Source organism: Calliphora vicina, chromosome 1, assembly GCF_958450345.1.
Source record: "Calliphora vicina chromosome 1, idCalVici1.1, whole genome shotgun sequence".
In the NCBI taxonomy this organism is placed as follows: Eukaryota; Metazoa; Arthropoda; class Insecta; order Diptera; family Calliphoridae; genus Calliphora; species Calliphora vicina.
The window spans coordinates 48454251-48481320 of record NC_088780.1 but is presented as its reverse complement, the minus strand read 5'-3'; the positions used below and the strand labels follow the sequence as shown (position 1 = coordinate 48481320).

Here is a 27070-nt window from a genome sequence, read left to right as displayed (position 1 = left end):
TTATTGACATATTGGCTTTGCAAATAACTCCCTAATAGGAGGAGCCGCAGATCAAAATATACTTTTTTGAAAATTTAAAAATTTTGGGAAATTGATTTTTTCTAGAAGATTTCAAATCAAATATAAAAATACCAAAAAATCAATTTGTAAAAAAATTCGAAAATGTACCTTTTGTTCTGCGGCTCCTCATATATTGTTTGTATTTTATGGGTGGTCTTAAGACATTGTTGTCTGGCTCTAACAACCTCATTTATATGTACCCCATATAAGGTTTATCCACGAAAATTACATTAAAGGTCATATCGACCCCTTTGCACGAAATTATCGTATGTTACATTTTTACATAGCAAAATATACCGATATTCGCTATTTTTATGGAAATATTACTAAGTTAATTTTATCGTATGTGAAATTTAATTTACTAAATCGGTTATTGTATCGCATTTAAAATTTGTTATTGATTATACCAGCCAAAGTAAAGAAATTTAATAATAACGCTCTCCTGTAAAATTTTGTTTTTGTAACATACGATAATTTCGCGCAAAGGGGTCGATATATCTCTGTTTTATAAATTTTCAAATCGCAATAATTTGACATATATAAGGGAATACGTTTTATACAGATCTTGGTAACGACAACAAATAAGTGTCATTCTAAAGATAGGGTAACACATGGCACATACAGTATTGGCCATAACTAAAGCACCCCCTCAATGAATTTTTTAAAATCATAATTTTTTTGATAAAACGGCATTTTTGGGATGTATTTTGTATATATTTTATTAACTAATATTGTTAATGTTCATTTAATATTCATTTAGTAAAAGATAATTTTATTAAAAATTAATTTAAAATGATAAATCATATAAAAACTGAAAACGCAACGGACAAAACAAAAGCACACTCTTATAAGATGTTTAAAAATTTGACTCGGTACTGCATATTTGCAATGTGAGTTATCGGAAATCACAATGAATGCATTTAAAAATTCCAAAAGAAAAAAATAATAGAAGGGCGTAGTGTGTAAAATTTAAGTTTTATACAGTTTATTGTTAAAAAAAAAATGATAAGGAACAAGTACTCCAGTGAATTTAAAATTAAAGTTATTGAAGACTGGAAGACGGGCTTATCACTACATGAATTGAGTAAAAAATATTCAATTAACAGATCAGTTATTTTCAGGCTCGTTTCAAATTTTTTTAAGACTGGCCGCATATCACCGGTGCATTCTGCAGGTCGTTCGCATAAAACTACACGATATGATGATTCCTTGATCAAAAGAGCAATACAAAAAGATTGTAGAGCATCCGCTAGTCAAGTGAGAACAAGTTTAAGATTATGCGTTAGCGAAAGAACAATCGGTAGAAGAGTAGTAGAAGCCCTTTTATTCAGCTGACGACCAGCAAAAAAACCATTTCCATCAGCTAAGAACAAGAAAGCTACACTGAAGTTTACCAAAGCCAACATCGACTGGAATGTCCTAAAATGGAAGACAGTACTGTTTCCTGACGAATCCAAATACAACATAAAAAGTTCCGCTGGAATAAGGCGTGTACGCAGACCAAAAGGAGAAAGATTGAATCCTAAGTATTGCAAAGGAACAATTAAACATGGAGGAGGCAATGTAATGGTCTGGTGATGCTTTTCTGGTCAAGGATTTGGGCCAAATCATAAAATTTATGGGATTATGGATCGCTTCATGTACCGTGATGTATTGAAAGATGTAATGTTGCCTTATGCCAGTGAAGAGATGCCACTTATAGGGAGCTTCCAACAGGATAACGATCCTAAGCCCACCTCCAAAGTTTGTAAGACTTGGCTTCAGAGCAATAAGATTCAAGTTCTTCATTGGCATAGTCAATCTCCCGATCTTAATCCTATTGAGAACTTGTGGCACATTGTTAATATGAAAATAAATCGTGAAAATTGCGGAAATAAGGATCGGCAATTTTCACGATTTATTTCATGCCGTTAAAATAGCCTGGGAAGGAATATCGAAAAACGCCATAAAAACATAGTATCTTCTATGCTAAGAGATGTTCTTGTGCCACCCAAAACAAAGGATTTGCAACAAAAAATTAGTTAAAATTTTTTTTTATAGTATATCCTTAAAGGGGTGCTTTAGTTTTGTCCGTTTCATTTTCTACCTTAAAATATTTTTTGATTTTAAGTTACCTCTTATGGAAAGGTTAACTTTGGAAGTATTTGTTTATCAATAATAAACATATTAAGAAATGAAAATAATACATAATAGATATTTAAAACTTTGTTTTTATACAAAAAAATACCATATGAAAAAAATGCACTCAGGGGGTGCTTTAGTTTAGCACAAATTTGTTTGACGTTGTTTACTCTTACAGGTGTTTTGTAAGATCAAATTGCATCAAAATATTAAATATTTACATAAATAAAAAAAAGATTTAAAATATATTTTATTTAGTGGTTACGCCTTTTTCGTCTCACAGACGAAATAGGTATTGGTATCTAAATTTAATTTTGCGCAAACATTTTATTAAATTTCGTAGGTAGAAATACTTCCGAAAATCTCTTTAACCTCATAAATCCTTTACATATGCTTGTATCGAAAGATACGAACGTATTCGTTGTGTAATCAGAAATCACACATTCACAGAATTGAATCATAACTGGCCTTCATATATGACCCACCCTCTTATTGACTATAAAACATTTAAAAGTTTTAGGTAAAACGGACAATTTATGATAAATTATTTATCAATGAATTTTAAACTAATTGGTAAACAAATTTATTTGAATAATATAATAGTGGTATTCACAATGTAGAGTACTTGGCTTAGTAAAAAAGCAGAAGAGCTATTTATTGACAAACATTTAAATTTTTAATGTATTTTGTTTTTAGTTTTTTGATATTGTGAATACTTTGTGAATACCGGTAATGTACAATGCTTGTTTGTTTACAAGCAAATTATGAAATTTCTTCCCTCCTATGGGGTTATCGAAATTCTTCATGATTATACTTATTATTCCAATAACATTTTATTAAAATTATTAATAGGGGCAGGGCATCATTTGTACGGGCTTACCCTACTATATTCTATTATTTTCCGTCAAGAATGTGAAATTTTAAAAAACTTTATATTTTTCGGTATTACAAAATTCCAAATACCGATTATCGATTAAATCTCTTTTAAGCTAAATATATGTATATGTATGTATATTTTCATAAAAATTACATCTTTAAGTAAATTTTTTTACAACATTAATTTTTCTAGGTTTTTTTTGTAAGTAAAGAATCCAAAAACCTGAGAAAAAAGGCTACCCCCATTATCACACAATGTATTATGTTTTAACCCTCCGTAAGTCGCAATCATTTTCAATTGAGATTAGTCGCAATGTATCAAATTGATATCTATAAAGAAGAAGCTGCGTTTGAAAATAATCTCTTCACTTTTTATTTCGTAAACATAACGTAACTTAAGTAGAAATTTATAACCGGTTATGGCCAATAAGGCTAGGTTCATAGAGTGTCTCGTCTCTATGTATATCTATGTATATATTTTATATACAGGTGTTGAAAATACCGATGTTTGCACTTTTTTCAAGGATGTTGGAAACAACATAATCATCTGGGCGTGACAGTTGGATGATGGAACAGTTAAGAAGAACTTTATTTTTAAAAAAATAATCTCTGACGTTTCTTTTTATGAAATGATAAATTTTTTGTACACATTTAATAATATATTAATTATAATTGATAGTCAAATTAAATTCCAAAAAAGTCAAAACTTCTAATTTACATCTGATTGATTAAGATCCACATACCTATATTTTTTTTTTAGAAAAAAGATTATATTCTACTTTGCACATCTTATCAATAATAGGTTTATTTACTTTTGGCCAGTGTAAAAGTTTTGTTGCAATTTCATTCCGCACACGCTATTAAAAATGTGGAAATTTATAGTTTATATATTTTGGATGCCCGACGGGTATAGCAATACACTCCGGGTATCGCTATTCACTCCGCTCTCTACATGGATTCAAATATATAATAAAGTCCTCAAATAATTTATAAATATGATTATTAAATCAATATATAAGGTCCAGGTTCTGAATAAAATATTATGGCTTAATTTCGTTTTATACCCTTCACCATGAGTGGTATGCCCCTAAAGCATATAACCTGGATCAGTGTAGATAGCCCTTACCTTCACTATGAGTGGTAAGGGTATATATAAGTTTGTAATTTAGTTTTACATTTGCGAGCCCATAAAGTATATATCCTGGATCATTATATATAGCGGAGTCGATATAGCTATGTCCGTCCGAAATAATGATAAATGTATTACAAAAGAAAATGTCTTAAGAATGTCATTATGATCTACAGGGTAGCCATACTAATAAATTTAGAATCCTCACAAAATACAATATTGTATTTCAATATCAAAGTATACTTTGGTGTAGTGTATATAAGATTCGACACAGCCGAATATTTCTCTCTTACTTGTTTTAATCCGATCCAATTTAAATCATATAAATTAATGTTTAGAAGCATAGGACGCCAAGCGAATGTACATAGATGTGCCCTTAAAAAATAGATTTGCTTTGGAAGGGTCTTATTTTGTTCATTATTAGCTAAAACTAACTACTGCAAAATTTAAGTGCAATTGGATAACTAGAACACGTGCCGGAAATCGATTGAAAGTTATAAAATTGGGTAAAAATAATGGTACTTTTTTCGATACCTAAAAACAAATCCTTATTTAAATACTGTTTTTTAAACCTTTGCAAAAAACCTAAGCTTCTAGAGAAAATTATCTTTCTAACAAGGTATAAAACATGAACATCGAGTTAAAAATAACAAAAAATAACAATTTTTCATCTGTATTTTTATACCCTTCACCTTCGTGAGAAGGGTATATATATGTAAGTTTGTCATTCCGTTTGTAATTTCTACATTTTTCATTTCCGACCCTATAAAGTATATCAGCCCAATCATGAATAAAAAATTCCACGGGAGTTTGTTCCCCGAGATTTTTTTCCCATTGAATTTGAATAGGAAAAATGAGAAAAGGGAAAAAACTCACGCGGAATTTTTATTCATAATTGGGCTGTATATATTCTGGATCCTTATAGATAGCGGAGTCGATTAAGCCATGTCCGTCTGTCTGTCTGTCCGTCTGTTAGTTGAAATCAATTTACTGAAAACCCCAGATATCTTCGGGATCCAAATCTTTAATAATTCTGTCAGACATGCTTTCGAGAAGTTTGCTATTTAAAATCAGCAAAAGCCGTCCATAAATAACGGAGATATGAGCAAAAAAACGGGACAACCTCGATTTTGGACCTATTTTTGATCAATATATGGATTACTAAGTCATTAATATAGACAATATGGATATCTAATGATAGATATTTCAAAGTCCATTGCAACGATGTAGATAAGGCTATAGTAAGTTGGACCTACAATGGGTCAAAATCGGGAAAAATATTTTTTGACCCGAATTTTTTTTTCATAAAAAATTTTTTAAAAAAAAATTAAAAAAACAATTTCGAAAAAAAAAATTAAATTTTGTTTACCTAAAAATATTTAAAAAAAATTATTTTAAAGTATAATTTGGTGAAGGGTATATAAGATTCGGCACAGCCGAATATAGCTCTCTTACTTGTTTTCTTATAGATTTTTATTATACAAAAATATAGTTATCTTTCCTTTTTTGAATTGGAAAAGTTAATAAGTTATTTATTGATACTATGCATTATTCTGGCTTTTTAGTCCTATATTTTTTTTGCTTCAAAGCATTTTATTCTTAATGTTACAACTACAAAACATCGTAAGTATGTTGTTTTGAAATTTCTTTTAAAATTATTTCATTATTTAAAAGACATACACATCTGCTCAAAATAATAGATACACCTAATTGGAAAAAATTTAAATGGCGGTAACATTGAAAATTTCCTCGCAAGCGTTAAGAATACATCATATTATTAAAATTTCTATCTGGCAATGTCATGTCAGTCAAAAATCTGGCAACTATTTGCTTTCATGTTGATTTTTAAAAACGAATTTATTTGAATTACAAAAAATTATTTGCTCATAAAAATAGATACACATCAGTAATTTGTAATTTGTTTATATACAATTTTTTTTTTGTGCAATTTTTTGTTCCTATTTACGTGAAACAGTAAGTATAATTTAAATTTTAGCAACAATTTTATAAAAAATAGGACTCTTTTGAAGAAAATGGGACGAAATCATCATTGTACCGAAGATGAGAAAAAAATTGTTCAAACGATGAGAAATCAAGGAAAATCATTACGGGAAATAGCAAAGAGCATAGGAAGATCTTTACATTTTGTCCAAAATGCTTTATCTAAAAAACAAAAAAGAGAAACTCGCGGTAGACCAAAGAAAACCAGTCCAGAAACAGATAGGCGGATCGTCCTTATGGTTAAAAAAGACCCTTTCATATCATCGAAAGCTATTTCTGCGGAGCTATGTAACGAAATCAGTCCACAAACAGTTCGTCGTCGTCTTTTACAAGCTAAATTGCCGGGAAGAATTGCCAGAAAAGTGCCACTAATGCGCCAAAAAAATATCAAGACAAGATTAGAATTTGCTAAAGAGCACTTACAATGGTCCGGGTGTGAAGGCGAAAAAAAATGGAGAAATATTTTATGGAGCGACGAAACAAAAATAAATTTGTTTGGAAACGACTGCCAAAGAAATGTACGCCGACCAAAAGGAAAAGAATTCCACGTTAAATTTACAAAAAAGACGGTAAAACATGGCGGGGGAAACATAATGGTTTGGGGTTGCTTTTCATGGAATGGTGTTGGTCCGATATTCCGAATAGAAGATACCATGAATGCTAGTGGGTATAGAGACATATTGGAAAACGTAATGCTTCCATATGCATCGGAAAATATGCCATTAATATGGACATTCCAGCAGGACAACGACCCAAAACATAGTTCAAGATTAGTTAAAAACTGGTTCTTGGAGAATAACGTACCTGTTTTAAGCTGGCCCAGCCAATCCCCTGATTTAAACCCAATAGAAAACTTGTGGAGTGAATTAAAGATAAGGCTTTCGAAGGAAGTTTTCAAAAATAAAGACGATTTATGGGAGAAAACGCAAAAAATATGGTACGAGATTCCATTGGAGAAGTGTCAGAACTTGATATCCAGTATGCCCAGAAGAGTGGAGAAAGTTTTACAAAACAAAGGTGGATATACTGGATACTAGCTTTACTTTAATAATAAACTAATTTTTTTAAGATAAAATTTATTAGCTTTTGTTTAATAAGAATTTTTAAAAATGTATCTATTATTATGAGCACCAAATTTTTCGAAATTTAAGAAATTTAATTTACTTTATAATATTTATTATTAATTATGAAATATTTTGTTTTTGTTTTTTACTCTCCTTTTAACTATAAATAAAAATCGACTGAATTTTTTTTATAATTTTACAATATACCATTATTTTTTTTCGTTTTTAAAAAATAAATTTTGGTGTATCTATTATTTTGAGCAGATGTGTATGTTTTAGCTTTTGGTTTGTTTAGAGACATTTTGAATATCGGTTTTAAAATTGATGTGTTATCGTTTTTTAAGTTTCAAAAAAACATAATTTTTTTTGAAAAATATTACTTTTCTTGAGCCAGTAAAATATTTTTTTCTTATTTTAGCGAAAAAGCATATTGAAGTAGCTTTCCAAAACACGTAAGGTAATGGGGAACATCATGTAATTATACTCTGCCATATATGTACTTTCCAAAGAACTTTTCCAAAACTTTTTGTGTTTCAAAGCTAAAATTCATTTCTGACAAACAAAAGAAACAATTTTCAAATTAGTTTCTAAAGAACACATTTAAATTTTTTGAAGTTGTAACATTAACATAATTTTATCGAAATAACGGTACATTTCACTAAAATCAAGTAATCGAGAAAAACTAGTAAGTATTTTCGTACTCTATGGACTCTATGGATATATGCATATTGTCTATGTACGTGACTACAAAATGTTGTAGATCATTGGTTTCATGGTTATTTAAAAGGTTAACTGTTTAAAATATTGTTTTGTGTTAGGTTAATAACATTGAATATAATTCAAAATGTACATTTATTAACAAAACTAGAAGTAGTTTGAGCCATTTTGGATATTTTCTAAATTATATGATAGTGATTTTCTGTATAGATTTTAGGCATTTGTGTTTGAATTTTTGCCTTAGAAAAACTTTATACACCATAATACTAAGATATATTTTTGGTAACCGGCTTTAGTTTAGCATTTGTACAACTTATGCATATTTAATTTCGTTAACTCTTACCAATATAGAGATTTAGAAAATGGGGCTAAAAGTGCCAAATAATCTACATTTAGTTCTTTTTTGACGTTCCTCCATTTTTCTATAGAAATGCAAAACAAAACATACGATTTTTCGAATGCAATATAAATCAGAGCTTTGCGTCTGCCTCAGACTTAAATATTGAGATTTTGGTTTCTGAGACAGGCCTTTGAATTTTATATCTCAAGAATTGAATTTTGAACATTAGAAAGAAATGAGATTTATTCAGAAAATTTCAAATAAAATCAATTGGTTGTATGTTGTGCATTGTATGCTTTAAAGGTTATGTGTAGTTATTTATGTATGTAAACTTTTGTGGAATTTTTAACTTTTTTTTTAAAATTTCCAAGACATATTTTTGGAACTGTAAGGGTCGAGTCAAAAACTATATGATTTGATAAACTCTTGCAATACATAATATCTGTGGTAAATTGCGTTAAATTCGGAGATGACAAATCCGACTGCTGTCCCCTTTAGGAAGGCTTATCCCTAGTTTTGAAAAATAAACATTCAAAGTTTTTTGACCTTATCCCGGAAATGGAATGAGTTAGGGTAACATAGAGACGAGACGTATTTGTCAAAAACCTATTTGTCAATATATTTTTTTGTTGTATCAGAATTGTATTTTTATTTGACAATCTGTATCTTCTCTATCTATAATTCTCTATGGTTAGTACCTTAACTCATTAACGCCTGACCCCAATTCCATTGTCCGATTTTGATAAAATTTCATGGTTTTTATATGGATATTTTATTTTTATCTGTTACACCTGAAACTGTAGCATCTGGATATATTTCACTTTTTATATATTGATTTTTTAATATAACAACTTGAAAATTTAGCAATAAAGGTATTCATTGTGTTTTGATGAAGATGAGGTGTGTTTAATTAAACCCATATTTAGCCCTTTCGGGACTACTTCGATAATACGTCACAGCAATTTTCAAACTTTCGTATTTTCTTTATTTTCAATGCAATTGCTTATCCAAATAACCCCTAAACCATGTTTATGAGTTCATTATAATATTTGAATAAAAACATAACGGTACATGTCAGCGTATTCATGCAGCTTGACGATGAATTTCACAACATTGTTGAAATTTGGAAGACTGCCGCACAGTGATATAGAAACAACTTAGAGGGAAATAAATCTGTAACTTCTATACACTTAGTCCAATTTGAATGAAATTTGACATGCGCAAAGAGGAAGTCTTTTCGAGTTCAAGTTTTGAGATTGGACCTCATGGACCCACCAGGGCGCGGCCAAGGGATCCCAAAGTAGGTCACCTCGTGTGTGTTAAATTTTTAAAACGATTCTATTTCGTCGTTTGGATTCCGATTTCAAAAAAATTACATTAAATAATCTCCTCGCAAGCACTATAAAAAACCTTACCGTATCTATAAATTATCTCCTATAGCTTAGGAGATACTCGTATTTGAAAATTAAATTTTCAACAATTTTACCCACCTTGCTCAAGTTTTTTGATATCAGAGGGTCCAAATATTTCCGACTATCTCGATTTTTATTTTATTAAACCAGTTGCAATTAGAGCATACTGGTCTTCACTTGGTATCGCAAAGTGTACAAGGATGATATGCTGCAACATCGCTTTGTGTTACAAGTGTTATGAACCATTCCACAATTTAAATCCCTCATTACATTTATAAAATGTTATAAATAAGCAAATAAATGTGTACTTTCATCTAAATTTAATAATATTCTGATGTTTTATTAATTTTTTTAATTTCGAATCACCCATCAAGAACAGTGATTGGGATTATATCTCCCACAAAAAATGCTTAATGGGATTATATGTCCCAGGATCAATGGACGATTTCAGGATTTCTGAGCATGCAGAACATAATATTTTTTCCACATCTATTAGAATATGTAAAAATTTCTACCATATATATTTTGGTTCTCAAAATAAAACTCCGTCCCGAAAGGGTTAAGCTGTGTATAATCCTATGCATACCAGGGAGTCTCTCCGCTACCTCATCGAAAATAAAAATCTGACTATTAGGATCTGATGTGCGATTAATATTATAGTGTGCTAAATTTAAACTTCCAAGGAAAGAAAGCTCTGAAAATAAGCAAATATACATAAAATTACTTACAGATGAATTTTTGAGTTAGTGTTGTAGGGGTAGGTCACATTAAGAATTATATTTTTTTGCTCTCTTTTTGAAATGGATCCAATTGAGATCATATAAATTAAGATTTAAAATAGTAATTGATGTAAAACAATACATAATTTTTGATAAATTAAATTAAAAACGTGCCTAACTCATTTCACAGACAACGCTAAGAAAATGTCAAATGTCAAAACGAAAAAATACGTAAAGATCCGTTGTAGGTCTTTTATTTGTATATCCTTCACTATGCCTCTCAAGTGTATATATGTTGTGTTGATTATATATGGTAACCGAACTTCAGTTGCGTTGCAACCACAACCACAAATTTCTAGTTGCCATTTGGCAACAGAAAATGATGCTGCCAGTTGCCATCTGTAATACCATTTAGACAACTGACAACGCTCTGTTCTGTTTCCTGCCATCCATAATCTGTTGCCATCCATATTCTACATCGTTATAGACATAGTCATGTTTGTCTGTCCATCTGTATGTTGAAATCAGCTTTCCGAAGCCCCAAAATAACTTACATTATAGTCTAACTTATGTTGATATTTAAAATCGTCATGCATTACAAAGGAAACAAAGGAAATTTTCATAATTCTTATAAAATATTTGAAAAGATAAAAATGAATCCTTTCAGATGACCACATTTTTGAGATGTCCAACTTTTGGGCTATAAAATATGAACCGTATAACGATATTAGTGCAATGTATATTTTGTAAACTTGATCGATTCAAGAATTGTATTTCACAATTTTCCATGAATTTCATTTTGCAATTTCCACTTTCCACAATTTCCGTTGTCTATTGTGTGAAAAATATCAATATCATTTTTCATGATATCCAAGAACAAAGGAAATTTTCATAATTCTTATAAAATATTTGAAAAGATAAAACTGAATCCTTTCAGATGACCACATTTTTGAGATGTCCAACTTTTGGGCTATAAAATATGAACCGTATAACGATATTGGTTTACTATGCTCATTTAAGAGTCGATTAGATAGATTGAATTTTAATAAAAAAAATCTAGCCCTAGTGTGAGGAGGCTATAACACTTCATCTTCCAAGGATATTTACATTTAGATAATAGGTATAATGACAGTAATCGTGGATTAAATTTAATTTGATAAAGTTCTCTTTCGAGACTAATGTTTGCCGATTTAACTTGTGGGATCTCTTAACTCTTTTCTACTTTTCGGTTTTATTTAGTATTAAAAAAGATTTTATTATTATTTCTCTGGCGGGAATCAAATCTGCAACCCTCAGATTAATAGTTCAGCATCGGCTTCATCTTCTTCCTCGGAGGAGTAACCACCCATTAATTGTTCCTAAATTTCGACCCCATTGTCCACATAAAAACCCCCAATTCGAGCGTGTCTGAAAACCTACCATTGGTTAATGCGATACCTTTATTTATCTATTCCTAAACGTTCTCGTATCGCCTTTCATTCTTATTTCATGCATACATAAACATATGTATATTTTCATATATCATGAAATTAATAAAATTTCGCATAATATTAAATACTAGCTGATCCGGCAAACGTTGTTCTGCCATACAAATTATTTCTAGTGAATATTTTGGTTGTTAAATAAAAAATAACGAATGTATTCTAAGTGAATTTGGGATTATAGGTATTTTTGATGCCAAATGAAGAGAAATAAAAACAAAATTTTTTGCGGAAAATATTAAAAAAATGGGTATGAAATATAATATTCTCGTACCTACCAAAAATATATACAAAATTTTATAAAAATATGTAAATATTGATATTTGGATATTGCTCATACAAAATACTTAAATATCGGCTAAGAAACGGGTGGGTGAGGGTCGGCTGATGAAAATTTGAGGTTATAGGTATTTTTTAATGCCAAATAAATAAAATGCGAAAAAAAGCTTTTGGATAGGGTGACCTAGCGGTATGAAATATACTTTACGACCTATTCTCATACCTACCATACATACATACATAAAAAATTTCATAAAAATCGGTTGAGCCATTTCGGAGGAGTTCAAACACTAACATTGTGACACGAGATTTTTATATATTAGAAGATATCAAAATCTGGCAAAATATTGCTCGTATGTGCAATTGTTTGTATGGCATGTTGTTTGTGTTTGACAGCCATTACTAGCTGACTACCTCGTTACTTGGGGACAAACACTATCACCAAATAAAGGCTAAGCTTTTGATAAATACTATGAAAACTCTGAATCAACAATTTCAATGGTAGAAAAGTAAGAAAGTATGGTCGGTCAAGCCCGACCATGTAATAAACATTTTTATTTTAATTTCAATAATTTATTTTCGTGAATAATTTTTGCAATGAAATTAGATCGAGTGATTTATGTCTACACGAAACTTATTTCTGTTGAATTTTATGTGGATAAGTGATTTTCGGAAGCAGTTATGACCGATAAAGTCCAATTTCGGGAGGACATTTGTATGAGGGCTAGGTGAAATAATGGACCGATTTCAGCTAGTTTCGTCCTTGGGTCGAAAACATTTTATGTACCAAATTTGACCAAAATATCTTCTAAATTGCGACCTCTACTTTTACATGGACAGCCAGGCAAGTCAAAATTTTCTCAAATTTTTATTACTATTTTTATTTTTTAATAGTAAAGCAACGGATTTTTTCCAGTTACCGCAAATTTTAAATATCGATTCGAGCGAGCTTGATAAATTTATAAAAAAACCATTTGCGTTTTTTAGATTAAAGAAATAAAAAAATTATCTCCAAACTTTACTTCGTTTTGCGGGTGAAATGTTTTGACAACCGCGAAAAAGTAATACCATTTTTAAAATAACTTTCAATGGTCTATTCGACTATGCTATTGACATTTTGATATTTGTAAAATGTAAAATTTTATAGTTATAGCCCTAGAGTTACACTAATATTTTTGGGCGTTATGGTGGTATAGGATATAAAAAGTGTTACGGAAGATGCCGAAACAATTGAAAAAAATCAAGGTATGGTGTTGGGCGATCGGATATTGAAAGTGTGTGAGATTGTGGAGGCCATACCATAGGCATCTCACATGGCACAGTGGTTTCAATTTTGAATGATCACTTGGGTATGAGAAAGCTTTTCGCAAGAAGGCCGCCGCGTTTGTAGTGTAGTTTACATGGGAAAATCCATGAATTAGACTCTTCCGCCCTATTCTCAGGATTTATCCCCGAGTGACAATTTCTTGTTAACAAACCTGAGAAATGTGCGAAATTATAAATATTTTCATGTCACTAAGTTTGGCTGCAATCGGAAATTATTTTCTGCCTCCGGTTTCATGTTGAATTTTTAAAAAATGTAATTAAAAAAGGCAATAGAGCATGATATGCAAGTTTATTCCAGATAGCTGTATTTATTTGTAAAAATAGAAATCAATTGAAATTACATATAACATATTAAATATTTAGAGAAAAAAAGTATTACAAAAATGTTTACAGAAGTGAAAGAGAGGATAATCAAAATAATGAAGTGTTCATATAGTGACAAAATTATTTTTGCTATAAAATTTTGATATTGATTTTCTTGATTCTATCTGAGCTTTGATGAATTTTTCTCTTGTTGTTTTGTTGCACAAAGTTGATATTGCTTTACTCTGCTTTGACTGCTCTCTTTAACCCTTGAGTATGACAGGGGGTAAAATAGCTCATTTCCTCCGTTTTTTCCCTTCTTCAATAAACAATCTTCAATCTTCAGATTTTAATATACATAGGTGATTCAGTAATATTTTCATCACATTTCAAAATATCATAGAGCCGTAATTTGTTTGACGTTGTGGATCTACTTTTCAAAATTCGATGGGCAGCTAATTTACGAATATGTTGTTGGGAATATGTTAACATTTCAATTAATAAGTTCTCAGGATATGCTAAATAACTGTTTCTTTGAATTACTGGGCCGACAAACCTACAAAGTTGTTGGTAAATATCGTATTTACAGCTGGGAAGAGTTTTTATAGAAAACCACCCTGGATCGTAAACCTTTAAATATATATTGAAAGAGTTGTTAGATTTGTTCTCAACTGAAATATATAGATGAAGATCTGCACATATATCTTCAACGCAAAGCTCTGGTAAGTTCGTGGGAATTGGAAACTTCACTATTGGCCTTTTTTAAAGTTTTCAAGTTCTTTGCCAATTTCTCCTAAAAATGTTTGTGGTCTTGATGTTCCACCATCAATATGTGGAAACAGGTGTCTGAATGGCAGTTCATTAATGCAACATACAAATGTTTTTTCTAGTAAACGAATATACAATTAAAAAATTTAGTGATACACCCGTATGCAAGAAAAATATTTTAATGGTCGTAATTGTAATTGATCTGTTTCTTCACAATCTGACTGATCATATTCATGTTCAGATGCACTGCTCAATATAAGTATCTGGCTACTTATACACAAAGGATCTTTTCCAACTTTTCTTTAAGAATTTTCGGGTGAGACTTTGCAAGATTTTTACATATTAAATGATATATTCGTAGCATAACCTTCATTCGTTTAACAGATACTGAAGGTATTGACGATTTCTCCCATATTTCTATCAGTTTTCCAATAACGATGGCTTATGTATATTTCTTTGTATGTTGGCTATTTTTTAGTTTCCCTCTCGTATTTAATGCTAAGTATGGTCCACTCATAAAATTGCATCAACTGCATAGGTTGGCAATATATTATTTTTTAAATCACACAAAACACCAAGTAAGGGACACTTCCAACTATTCCTGATTCCATTTCTCAGATTATTAAAACCAATTAAATAATAGCACTTTTCCCCTAATCTATCGAAATATGTAGAAAACACGATTTTTAGGGTATTTGTATAAAAAAGTAATATGTAAACACGTGTTCTGCTGAAATGTAACAGTAAGAATCCGAATTTTAGTGGTCAAATTTTATATTGGTATCAGTAGTTAATATTATTTCGCATAAAAATGTATTATTAATGTGATGTAAAAAATTTAATCTTTTTAAAAATTCAATCGCGATCCGGAGGCAGTAAAACTTAAAACAATGCAATACAATTTTAGATAAGGAGTGAGATCGAAAAATGCTTAACACACGTTTTTCATTACATTTTTTAACCCAAGTATTATTTGAATTTTTTTTTGATCAAGTTACCTTTGAAAAACATGTCAGTTATTATGTGTAATGTCAATTATATTAATTTTTTTGTTAATCTGATTAAAATGAGTGACCAGAAAAAAGTGCGTACTGAAATTATTAAATATTTTCAACAAAACCCAACTTGGTCTTACAAAAAGTTGGCCAAGCATACAAAGGTCTGCCGTCAAACTGTTTCCAATGTTATTAAACAGTACCGGGAGAACTTGTCAGTTGATAGAAAACCTGGTTCAGGTAGAAGGAATGGTCCACATGATGTTTCAAAAGCCAAAAAAATAGAACGCATTTTCAAAAGAGCTCCCAACACATCCGGTAGGAAAGCAGCCCGGTTAGCTCAGTGCTCGGACTATTTGGTACGAAAAGTTAAAGCTAATGCAGGTTTAAAAACATACAAGGCTCAAAAAGTTCCTGACAGGAACGCTACTAAAAATTTAGAGGCCAAAAACAGAGCACGGAAATTGAAGTCAAGTTTTATAAAAAAATATTCTTGCTGCATAATGGATGACGAAACGTATGTTCTGGCAGATTTTTCGCAACTTCCAGGTCAAAAATTTTATGTTGCTGATGCTCGAGGGAATGTTGAAGAAAAGTTTAGGACCCAAAAGCAGACAAAATTTCCCAGAAAGTTCTTGGTATGGCAAGCAATATGCAGTTGCGGCAAAAGAAGCCACTCATTTGTTACAACGGGCTCTATAAATACCGAAATTTACATCAAGGAATGTTTACAAAAAAGGCTGCTTCCATTCATAAGACTTCATAATGTGTCCACTTATTTTTGGCCTGACTTGGCATCCTGTCACTATGGCAAACAAGCCCTTGAGTGGTACAAGAACAATAATGTGGTATTTGTACCAAGAGAGGCAAATCCTCCAAACTGCCCGGAGCTAAGGCCAGTGGAGAGATATTGGGCTCTTGTTAAAAGAGAATTGAAGAGTACAAAAAAGGTGTCCAAAAGTGTGGTAGATTTTAAACGGAGATGGACTACATGTTCGAGCAAAGTGACAGAAAGCACTATAAAAACGTTAATGGAAGGGTTTCCGAAAAAGGTTCAAAATTTCATCACTAGTGATTAAAACTATAAAAATAATTTTTTTTGTAAATTGTAATAATAATTTCAATCAAATAAAAAAAAAATTAAAGCTGTAAGTTTAGTGGTTTCTTTTTTATAAACATATATGTATGTTAAGAATTTTTCGATCTCACTCCTTACATATTAGCTACACCATTTGGCACATTTTTATCGCTGAGCCTTTCAGAAATTTTAGAAAAAAAAGTTTGACCCACCCTAATATATAGCTTAAGAATATATTGACCAGTATAACATGGAGACAATTTGAATTTTAAACAAATCGAGATATGGTGAAATATTTGGTGCAACTTCCTTATCTAGAGAACTAGAGTCAATTCAAAAAATGATAAGTTGAATGCATTGTACAAAATCAGTGCATTAATTTGTTTTAAATAAGTTTTCGCGCGAGGTTCTTATTTTGATACAATGAATTCCGAAATAATAAAAAACAAGTAAGAGAGCTATATTCGGCTGTGCCAAATCTTATATACCCTTCACCAAATTATACTTCAAAAAAAAAATTTAAATTTTTTTATGTAAACAAAATTTTTTTTTTAATGTTATTTTTTCATTTTTTGGAAAAAAAAATTTTCGATTGCTTTTTTTAAAATTTTTTAAATTTTAAAATTATTAGGGAGAGTTGTCGATATTTACACATACAACGTCAAACAAAGCATTTACTCTCATCACTATTTATTTTGTTTTCGCGATGTTTTGCACGTTATCCCAGCAAAAACTTTACTTACTTATTAAGCCAGCAAGTAATATTGCAGCCAAGGCATAACTACTTATTATTTGACTGAAACGCTACTTACCTTTGTTCGAGATTTTTAAACAAATTCATGGGTCAAACTTACAAATGTACTTACATTCAGCACCGGTATAAGTAGTTACAATCAAAACAAAAAATATTGCCTTACTTACATTCAGCACCGGTATAAGTAGTTACAATCAAAACAAGAATATGTAGCTAAAAAAAAACAGACAAAATATTGCCTTGTTTGGGAATCGAACAATCACATTAATTGTTTGTGTTTGATAGTCAAGCTGCTAAATTACTGCTCCATGTACGAGTTATTTTATAGTAAGTTAACAATAGTTTTAACATCAACATATGCACACAGTTACTAAATTATACGTACGATTGACTTTTTTGGCCTTTTTTAAAAAATCTATATATCTTATATATAAATAGGCCACACGTTTTTTTGTGGTACACTTTTAAGTATGTTATTGTCCACCAATATTGATGAAACATATATGGTTTAAAAGGTTATTTTCTCTAGATTTGCAGAACATAATTTTTTAAAAAATTCTTTTCATAAAACTGGTAAAAAGCGTTTAAAAGTGGTCGAATTTCGGCCAAGACCTGACTTTATTCATTCACTCACTCATGACTGATGAGTCAGTGAATCAGATTTTTAAAAAAGGTCCAAAAAGTCGATCGTACGTATACTTTAGTAACTGTGTGTAAATGAATATGATATGAACAAAAAAATGAATGGCTTTGACTGGTGGCGAACCACTAACCTCCCGTTTTCCAGTCAAACACACTAGATAGCTGTACTAAATGCAAACGTTCATTACCAACCTGTATAAAATTTTTTTTTTTTTTTAACGCTTTATTGATTTATTGAATCTGTCTATTTTGACCTTACAATAAGTATTTAAATCTTATAACTAAAATTAAAACTATTTGCTCTTCAGCAAGAGAGCCATAGTTGTAAACTGTCACTCATCTTAGCGGGGTGGTAGATCTGCTCTACGGAGCCTGGATCGGGTTTGGGTCTGAACAAGTTGTCTTGCAAGCGTATTGGGATGGTTTCGCAACTTCACAATATATTTCTCACGGACTTTCTTGAACTCTTCCTTTACCAATGTCACTTCTAAGTCTCTGTGGATGTTTTCATTTCTTATGTACCATGGTGCTCCCGTCATGGTCCTAAGAATTTTAGATTGGGCCCTCTGTATAAGATCAATACTGGTGTTGCTAGCCATTCCCCATAATTGAATTCCATATGTCCAAATTGGTTTTAAAACGGTCTTATACAGGATGACTTTATATTCAAGGCTTAATTTTGATTGGTCACTGATTAACCAATGAAAGCTAGAGGCCTTTAACTTCATGTGAAGTCTCTTGGTTTCTATGTGTCGGCGCCAAGTAAGCCGACCTACCAAGGTAGGTGACATAATCAGACTGCGGTATATTAACGTTGTTGAGTGTGACAGGTGGGCAATTTCCTCTCCTTAGAGCGAACGTAACATGTTTACTTTTCAGCTCATTTACCTTTATTCGCCAGTTTTTCAACCATGACTCCACACGTACGAGGTAATTCTGTAGTTGACTAGATGCCATGAGTGGGTTTTCGTCTGAGCTAAAATAATGGCGGTATCATCAGCAAATGTTGAAATTGTTAGTTTATCGCACGTAGGGAGGTCGGAGGTGTAAATCAAATATAGCGTAGGTCCTAGTACACTTCCCTGTGGAACGCCAGCTCCAATCTTGTATTCTCTCGTCATACAATCATTGTACTTAACTCTGAAAAGTCTATTCGATAAATAAGACTCCAGCAATTTATGAGTACATAGTGGTAGTAAACATTTGATTTTATGTACTAGACCCTTATGCCATACCTTGTCAAAAGCCTGGGCAACGTCTAAAAAGACGGCAGAACAATATTTCTTTAATTCAAAAGATTTTCTAATCTCTCCAGTTAAACGATTGACCTGTTCAATGGTGCCATGATGCTCACGGAAACCAAATTGGTGTACTGGGATAATGTTTCCATCATTCAAAAAGGTATTATCTTTTCCTGGAATATTTTCTCGAATAGCTTCGACAAACAAGGGAGTAGGCTAATAGGTCTATAAGAAGATGGCAGGGTTAAATCTTTACCCGGTTTAGGTATCATTATTATTTGAGAAATTTTCCAATTTTTTGGATAAATTCCTAGTTTCAAGATCGCATTAAACAATATAGATAGCACAATTATTGCCACATTTGGTAGGTTCTTAATCATTGATGGCGTTATTAAATCATATCCCGGTGATTTTTTCAAGTCTAATTTATTTTTAATTACACTATTAACATCCTCAGGACTAATATCGAATTGGGCTGCATTAGCCATTGTTTAAGCTGGCAGTTCTTCTAGTTCAAACTCATTTGCCGTGGAGTTGGGTTGAAATACTTCACTTAAATGTTCAGCAAATACTGAGGCTTTTTCTATAGCACTTCGTGCCCAGGTTCCGTCAGCTTTTCTTAAAGCGCTTTGTGCCTCTACCGGTGGCTTAATGTTCCTCGTTGCCTTCCAAAGAGAGAAATTTGTGTATTTTGTACTCGTCAAACTTTTAATATAATTTTCGTTTATGCGATCCTCTTCTAAATGAAGAGCTCTTTTCTGTATAAAAATAAGTACCTATTCTAGTAAATAATATTGAGTGGGGTAACCACCACTCATTACAAAATAATGCATGTGGTAACTAGTTGCCATTACAAAATTTCACAAAATTTTTGCTGGGATATTAAAACCAACACATATTTATTTGGAAAAAATTTAATTTGATTAAATATTTCACAAAAAAAGTAAATACACAAAAATTTTTTTTAATAAAACAAATGAATTTATTTTTGTTTTATACATTTCGTTTTGCTTTTTCTAATTTTCTTTTGTTTGACATTATAGAGAATGTATAATTGAGAATATACTTTCTAATAATTGTACCTTGCACTACCAATATTTCATATAAAACTATGATTTATATATAATATATTAAACTCTATTTTTATTTTGCCTTTGAATTTTGTCTATGTGGTCAACGCTTACAATTACAACTTATTACAATATTAATAACATTGTTACTTTTCAAATTAAATGATATGAAACGTAAATTTTGCTGAATACATTACGACAATAAATAGAATCACATTTAAAAAATTAAATTAAAAGTTGGCTTTGACTTTTCATTTTTGGATTTTTTTGTTAATGAGAATATATTTTAATAGTAATTATTAAATACTAGCTGTCGGTAATAAAATATTTATCAAAAAATGGGTCGCGCCAAACATTGCACTGAAGAAGAAAGGAAAATTATTAAAAAATTAAGTTGTTCCGGCCGATCTCAACGTGAAATTTGTAAATTAGTAGGACGATCCCAGAAATTTGTTTTCAATGCGTTATCCATCCGCAAGCCGCCACGTTCCATAGGAAAACCACGAAAAACTAGTCATCATGAAGATAATTTAATTGTTATAATATCCAAACGAGATCCATTTAAGTCCGCTGACGCAATCCGGAAGGAGGTTGGTTGTGAAGTATCCACAAGAACTGTTCAAAGAAGATTGGTGGATGCTGGTCTGCATGGCAGAACTTCAAGAAAAGTTCCTATGCTCACTAAAAAGCACGTGGCAGCAAGAAATTTGCCAAAGAACATACGGATTGGTGTGGCCCGGAAACTATAAAAAAAGTGGCGAAATGTGTTGTGGACGGATGAAACAAAAATTAATTTGATTGGTAGCGATGGTAAAACATGGGTCAGACTTCCAAAAAATGCTGAATTAGATCCTCGGTATACAACAAAGACGTTCAAACATGGTGGTGGAAATATTATGATATGGGGATGCTTGTCTTTGTATGGCGTTGGCCCAATTTACTGGATTAAGGAAAATATGGATAAGCACCTGTACGTGAATATTTTGGAAAATGTTATGAAGCCACATGCAGAATGGAGTATGCCCTTAAAATGGGTATTCCAACCAGATAACGACCCAAAGCACACTTCAGGTCTTGCGAAAATGTGGTTTTCAGATAACAAAATTGATATTATGGAGTGGCCCTCGCAATCCCCTGACTTAAATCCTATCGAAAACCTGTGGAAAATAGTCAAAGATAAACTTGGACCTGAAAAAGTGAAAAACAAGGAAGAATTATGGCAAAAAATTCAGGAAATCTGGTACGCTAGCTCTACATGCGAACGATTGGTAAATTCAATGCCAAAAAGATGTGATGCTGTTATCAAAAATAATGGTTATGCAACAAAATATTAGGAAAACGATGCGTTTTTAAGATGTTCTTTAATTTTTATAAGTATTAGACTGATTGATTCTATTTTAATGTCGCGTATCTCATTTAGTTTTTTTATATTTGTCATAGTTTTTAACATAAGAATGTGTTCATTTTTTATTTTAGTTTTATTTATTTTTTGTGTACACCATAGGCATTAATATATACTGAAATAATTTAAATTTTTGAACTAAATTCTGTAGTTTTAATGATTTACTTAAATTTATATGTAGTGATTCTATTGTATTGTCCGTCACTGTATATGAAAGTGTATATTTACTCAAAAAGCTCAGTGTAAGGAGTGACATCGAAAAAATCTTAACATACATAAAAGTTAATAAAAAAGAAACCACTAAACCTACAGTTTTGACTTTTTTTATTTGATTGAAATTATTATTACAACTTACAAAAAATATTATTTGTATAGTTCTAATCAATAGTGATGAATTTATGAAACCCTTCAAGGTTTTTAGAGTGCTTTCTGTCACTTTGTTAGAACATCCGTTTAAAATCTACTACATTTTTGGACACCTTTTTGTGCTCTTCTATTCTCTTTTAACAAGAGTCCAATATCTCTCCACTGGCCTTAGCTCCGTGCAGTTTGGAGGATTTGCCTCTTTTGGTACAAATACCACACTATTGTTCTTGTACCACTCAAGACCTTGCTTACCTTACCATAGCGACAGGTTGCCAAATCAGGCTAAAAATAAGTGTACACATTAAGAAGTCTTGTGAATGGTAGCATCCTCTTTTGTAAACATTCCTTGATGTAAATTTCGGTATTTATAGAGCCCTTTCTAACAAATGTTTGGCCAACTTTTTGTTGGACCAACTTGGGTTTTGTTGAAAATATTTAATAATTTGAGTACGAACTTTTTTCTCGTCACTCATTTTAATCAGATTAACGACAAATGGACATAATTGTCATTAATCATAATAACTGACATATTTTTCAAAAGTAACTGATCAAAAAAAAAATAATATACTTGGGTTAAAAGTTTTAATTAAAAACGTGTGTTAAGGTTTTTTCGATCTCACTCCTTGTATTCATAACACTCATATTGATTCGCTGCTTTTGTGAATGATAAGTGTTTACAGAATATGCAAGCAATTACATACATTTTGTAACAAAACACTTGCTGTGGTGAATAATGCAATGACAGTATTCGTTTAGTATAGTGATAACTCTGTATTCACTTTTGCAAAATAATAAATCATTTGTCATTTGAATGGTATTCAAATGCCATATTTATTACAAGCTCATCTCTGAAACATATTGTATGACCCCCCTTTAATAATTAGGGAGTGGTCCAAATGTCGGTTAAAATCAATTTTCCATAGGTCCAATATATTTTACGGAAAATCGAAGTTATTGTTGATAGAACCGTTATGTGTATAACCGTGTTCTCATAATAGAAAGGTGTGGAAATTCGTCTAACTGTTACTGTTTTGTGGTGGTATATTATTAATTATTTTGTGAATGTCAATAATGACAATTTGTATTTATAGGGTCACAGATTTACTGGTTCTCAATTAAATAGTTGTGCTAAACGATTTCATAATGATTAACATAAATATTTGTTTACTATATTGTATTCATTGTAAACCATTAAGTTAATACTTAATATTGTACCTTCTTTCTCTTTATTTTACAGATAACACAACGTAAAAACTCGCGCGGTAAAAAATTTATTGTTTCTGAAGATGAACGAGAACCTAAAAGCCAATCAACTAGTTGCAAAGAAAAATATGGAGCAGAACATAACCAACAGCAGCAACAGGATGAACAAGGCTTCACATCGGACAGTAGTAGCAATGAATTACTTGAAAAATGTCCAATTTGTTTGTTAACATTTCGACAGCAAGAAATTGGTTCACCATCTACATGTGAGCATATCTTTTGTGCTAATTGCATTGAAGCATGGTCAAGGAATGTTCAAACATGTCCCATCGATCGTATCGAATTTCAACGTATAATCGTGCGCGAATCTTATGAAAATCGTAATATTGTGCGCGAAATAAATGTGGACCCAAATGCTAAGAAGGAATTGGTGTTGGAAGATGAATTAGTCGAAGAAGAAGATGTGACAAATTGCGAAGTATGCAATAGTCCGGAGCGAGAAGAGGTAATGTTGTTGTGCGATCATTGCAATCAAGGCTATCATATGGATTGTTTATCACCACCATTGTCTGAAGTACCAGAAGGTTCATGGTATTGTGATAATTGTGTAGATTCGGAAGATGATATAGATGATGAAGAGGAAGATTTGAATATGTTGTATGAAGATATTCGAGATATGGGAATACCAGAGAGCAGGCTACGTGTCCGAGAAGTTCAGCAGCCTAGAATATTAAGAACTCGTCAAAATGAGCGCATCCGAGCGGCTATATTAAGGCGTACAAGAGCTAGCTTAGAGACTACAACAACCGCAACAACAACAAATTCTACTACGCGTCAGCGTGGACGTCCTCGTACAACAACGACAGGCCGTTCCACGACTAATAGAAATCAAAGCGTTAGCGGTTCAGCTGTACGCAAAACTCGCAAAGTTCGCAAACCTAGACGTCGACGTGCTCGTCAACGCACTTATGTTGTTGAATACGATTTAAATAATTTCGATGAAAAATTTGCTATAAAAACCACTAAAAAAGTGATTAAACGCCGTAGAGCACGAAGATCATCAAAAAGAGGAAAACGATCCGTTGATGGAGTTCGCATGACTGCAAGCAAACGCTTAGCAGAACAAATGGGTGTTAAACCTGATCCCAAATATACTTCACATCTATCTGGTTATAATGCTGGTTTATCGTTGTTTGGTGGTGCCAATAATTTGGAATACTTTTCGGATAGTGATAATGATGGTAACATAAATAGTGAAATTCACATTGAAACTGGCCATGGAACTGCAGTACAGACCTCTGTACGAATTTCTAATTATGGCTCTCAAAGATCCCGTAAAGGATTATTACTTGGACGTCTGCAACCAAATCGTGGCATACCAGAACCGGTAGTAGAGCAAAATAACTCAAATCCCGATATACTTTCAAGTATAATGGATATGCAAGATCGTTGGCATAGTGCTGCACGTAATTTGGAGAGTATCCACATCAATACCGATGGAACGTTAAATTTGCCAAGTTCAAATCCAACATCAAGTCCTGCTAAAGAAAACAAGTCTGCTGGTAAAGAGTCTGCAAATGGTCCTAGTTCAAGTGACATAAATCAAGCTCCAATGTATTCTCGCGGTGGAGGAAATGCTAATTTCAATAGAGGAGGAGGTGGTGGTGGAGGCGGTTACAATAATCGATCCAATAATCAAAATAACTATCGTGGTGGTGGAGGAGGAGCCGGAAACCAATACCGTCATTCTACCGGTGGCGGCGGCAGTACTGGCGGATTTTCTGGTAGCAATTCCAATAGTAATAGTGGAATGAATTACAATATGGTTGGTCGTGGTAACTTTAACTTTAGTAACACCCCCAATTATAACGGAAATCCTACACAGCCTAATAACGCCTCACCATTCCAACAAAGAAATTTCAATCAACGTAATCAGCAAAATCAACAACAACAAAATCAAAATAATCAACGTAACAATCCCAATAATAACCAGCAGCGTAATTCTTTACCATTCACCAATAACAATGATAACATGCAACAACAACAACATCACCAGCAACAAAATCAAAATAATCCTTTTGGAGGAGGTATGTCACAGACATGTTTGCCACCACCATCACGTTTACATCCACAGCAAAATCTGCAAACACCACCACCACTTAATGAAAACTCCCTATTTGGTGGTCTACCACCTCCGATGAGTATTCCACCTCTTCATCACCTTAATGTGGCACCGCCAGTTCTTTTAACTGTACCCCCACCACCGGCACCGCCGCACGTCGTAATACCAAATGGTTCACTGTTTCAAATTAACTCTGATTATGGCAATAACGATGACGATTCCAATTGTCCAAATTTTGCCATATATTCACATGAATCCCAACAAGTTGCTAAATCATCGGAGACCTACCCATCCACAACAATTGGAGGAGCATCGAATACAGCCAATGCGGCTAAGGTATGATGTGATTGTATTTATTTTATTATCATTATGTTTATTTCAAAATGGAGTAATATTTTTGTTCGTCTTATATAAAAAAACAAATCATTGTTTTAAACAATTGATTTTTATTAACTATTTATATATATTGTGGCAACTATGTTGTTTCTGCTAAATATCGCTTATTAAACAAAAATGCCGCCAGTTTTTTTTTTAAACACCGAAAAACTCGTATATCAAACTTGTTTGAAAATGACCAAATTATATTTGAACAAATTTTGTGTTTTCAAACAAATTTCATTGAAAACTTTTTCGTTTTTTTTTTACAAAAACAGGCTCATATTGTTTTGTTTATGATTGATTCTTAAGGTGTTTGGTATTGAAAACTAAATATTTTCAAATTTAGTAAAATGTATTTATGTGTATTTAGTGATCATTTTACAGAAGTATTTATTTCCCATAGATTTGAAAATAGGAAATAAATTATTAAGTTTTTTATTAAGAAAATGTTTAATATATTCCAGTTTTTAATTGAACTGAGTTGAAAAACTGCGAAAGTTGTTCTAATTACGAGAGAACGAAAAATTATTATCAACCAGAAGACAATCACCCCTATCGGCAATAACATGTGAAATTTTGTTCCCATGAAATATCCATTTCCCTCGAATGGAAAATTGCTATCGGGAATATCATGATGAACTTTACATTCACAATAGTTGATTTTGTTCGTAACAGCTGTTTATTGTTTACAAAATTCAATCTAAAAATTTGACAACAAGGGGAATTTTTTTCACGTGAACAAAGTTGATGAACGAAAAAAGGAAAAGGGAAAATATTTCATTGAAATGTTGATTCGCGATAGGGGTGAATATAATTCTTTTCTCCGATAGTTCGCCCTACATCACCTCCTTTTTACCACGTACATTTTCATAGTATACGAAGCAGCTATAAACAACGTTGATTGTTTGATGGTTTACTTGTAGTATAGGTTGACACAGATACTTTACAAATCCTATGTCTATTATCCGTCATCTTGAAAAGAAATTTGTTTTTAAGTATCTAATGGTTTGCAATAACTTCAAGACATCGGATTTATATTAAGATGTTCTAAACTCATTCTCTTTCTAAACTAAATTCATTTAGAAATTTATAGAATTTTAATTGAAATTTATGAAATTTAAATTAAAAACACCAAAATCGTTTGGCGTGACAGTTGGATGTTGAAACAGTTCAAAATAGTCCAAATCACAAATGTTTTTTCAAGGTAGTTCATCTTTAGTTAA

General features: G+C 31.7%; 1 protein-coding gene across 1 annotated transcript in view; it reads left to right on the top strand.

Moving 5' to 3' along the window:
• The window catches only part of LOC135960006 (uncharacterized), a 57674-nt gene that overhangs the window by 1375 nt on the left and 29229 nt on the right, over positions 1-27070 (top strand). The window contains exon 2 of the mRNA XM_065511183.1: positions 23382-25805. Coding sequence (XP_065367255.1) covers positions 23382-25805 — 2424 coding nt within the window. The remainder of the gene's footprint in view (positions 1-23381; positions 25806-27070) is intronic.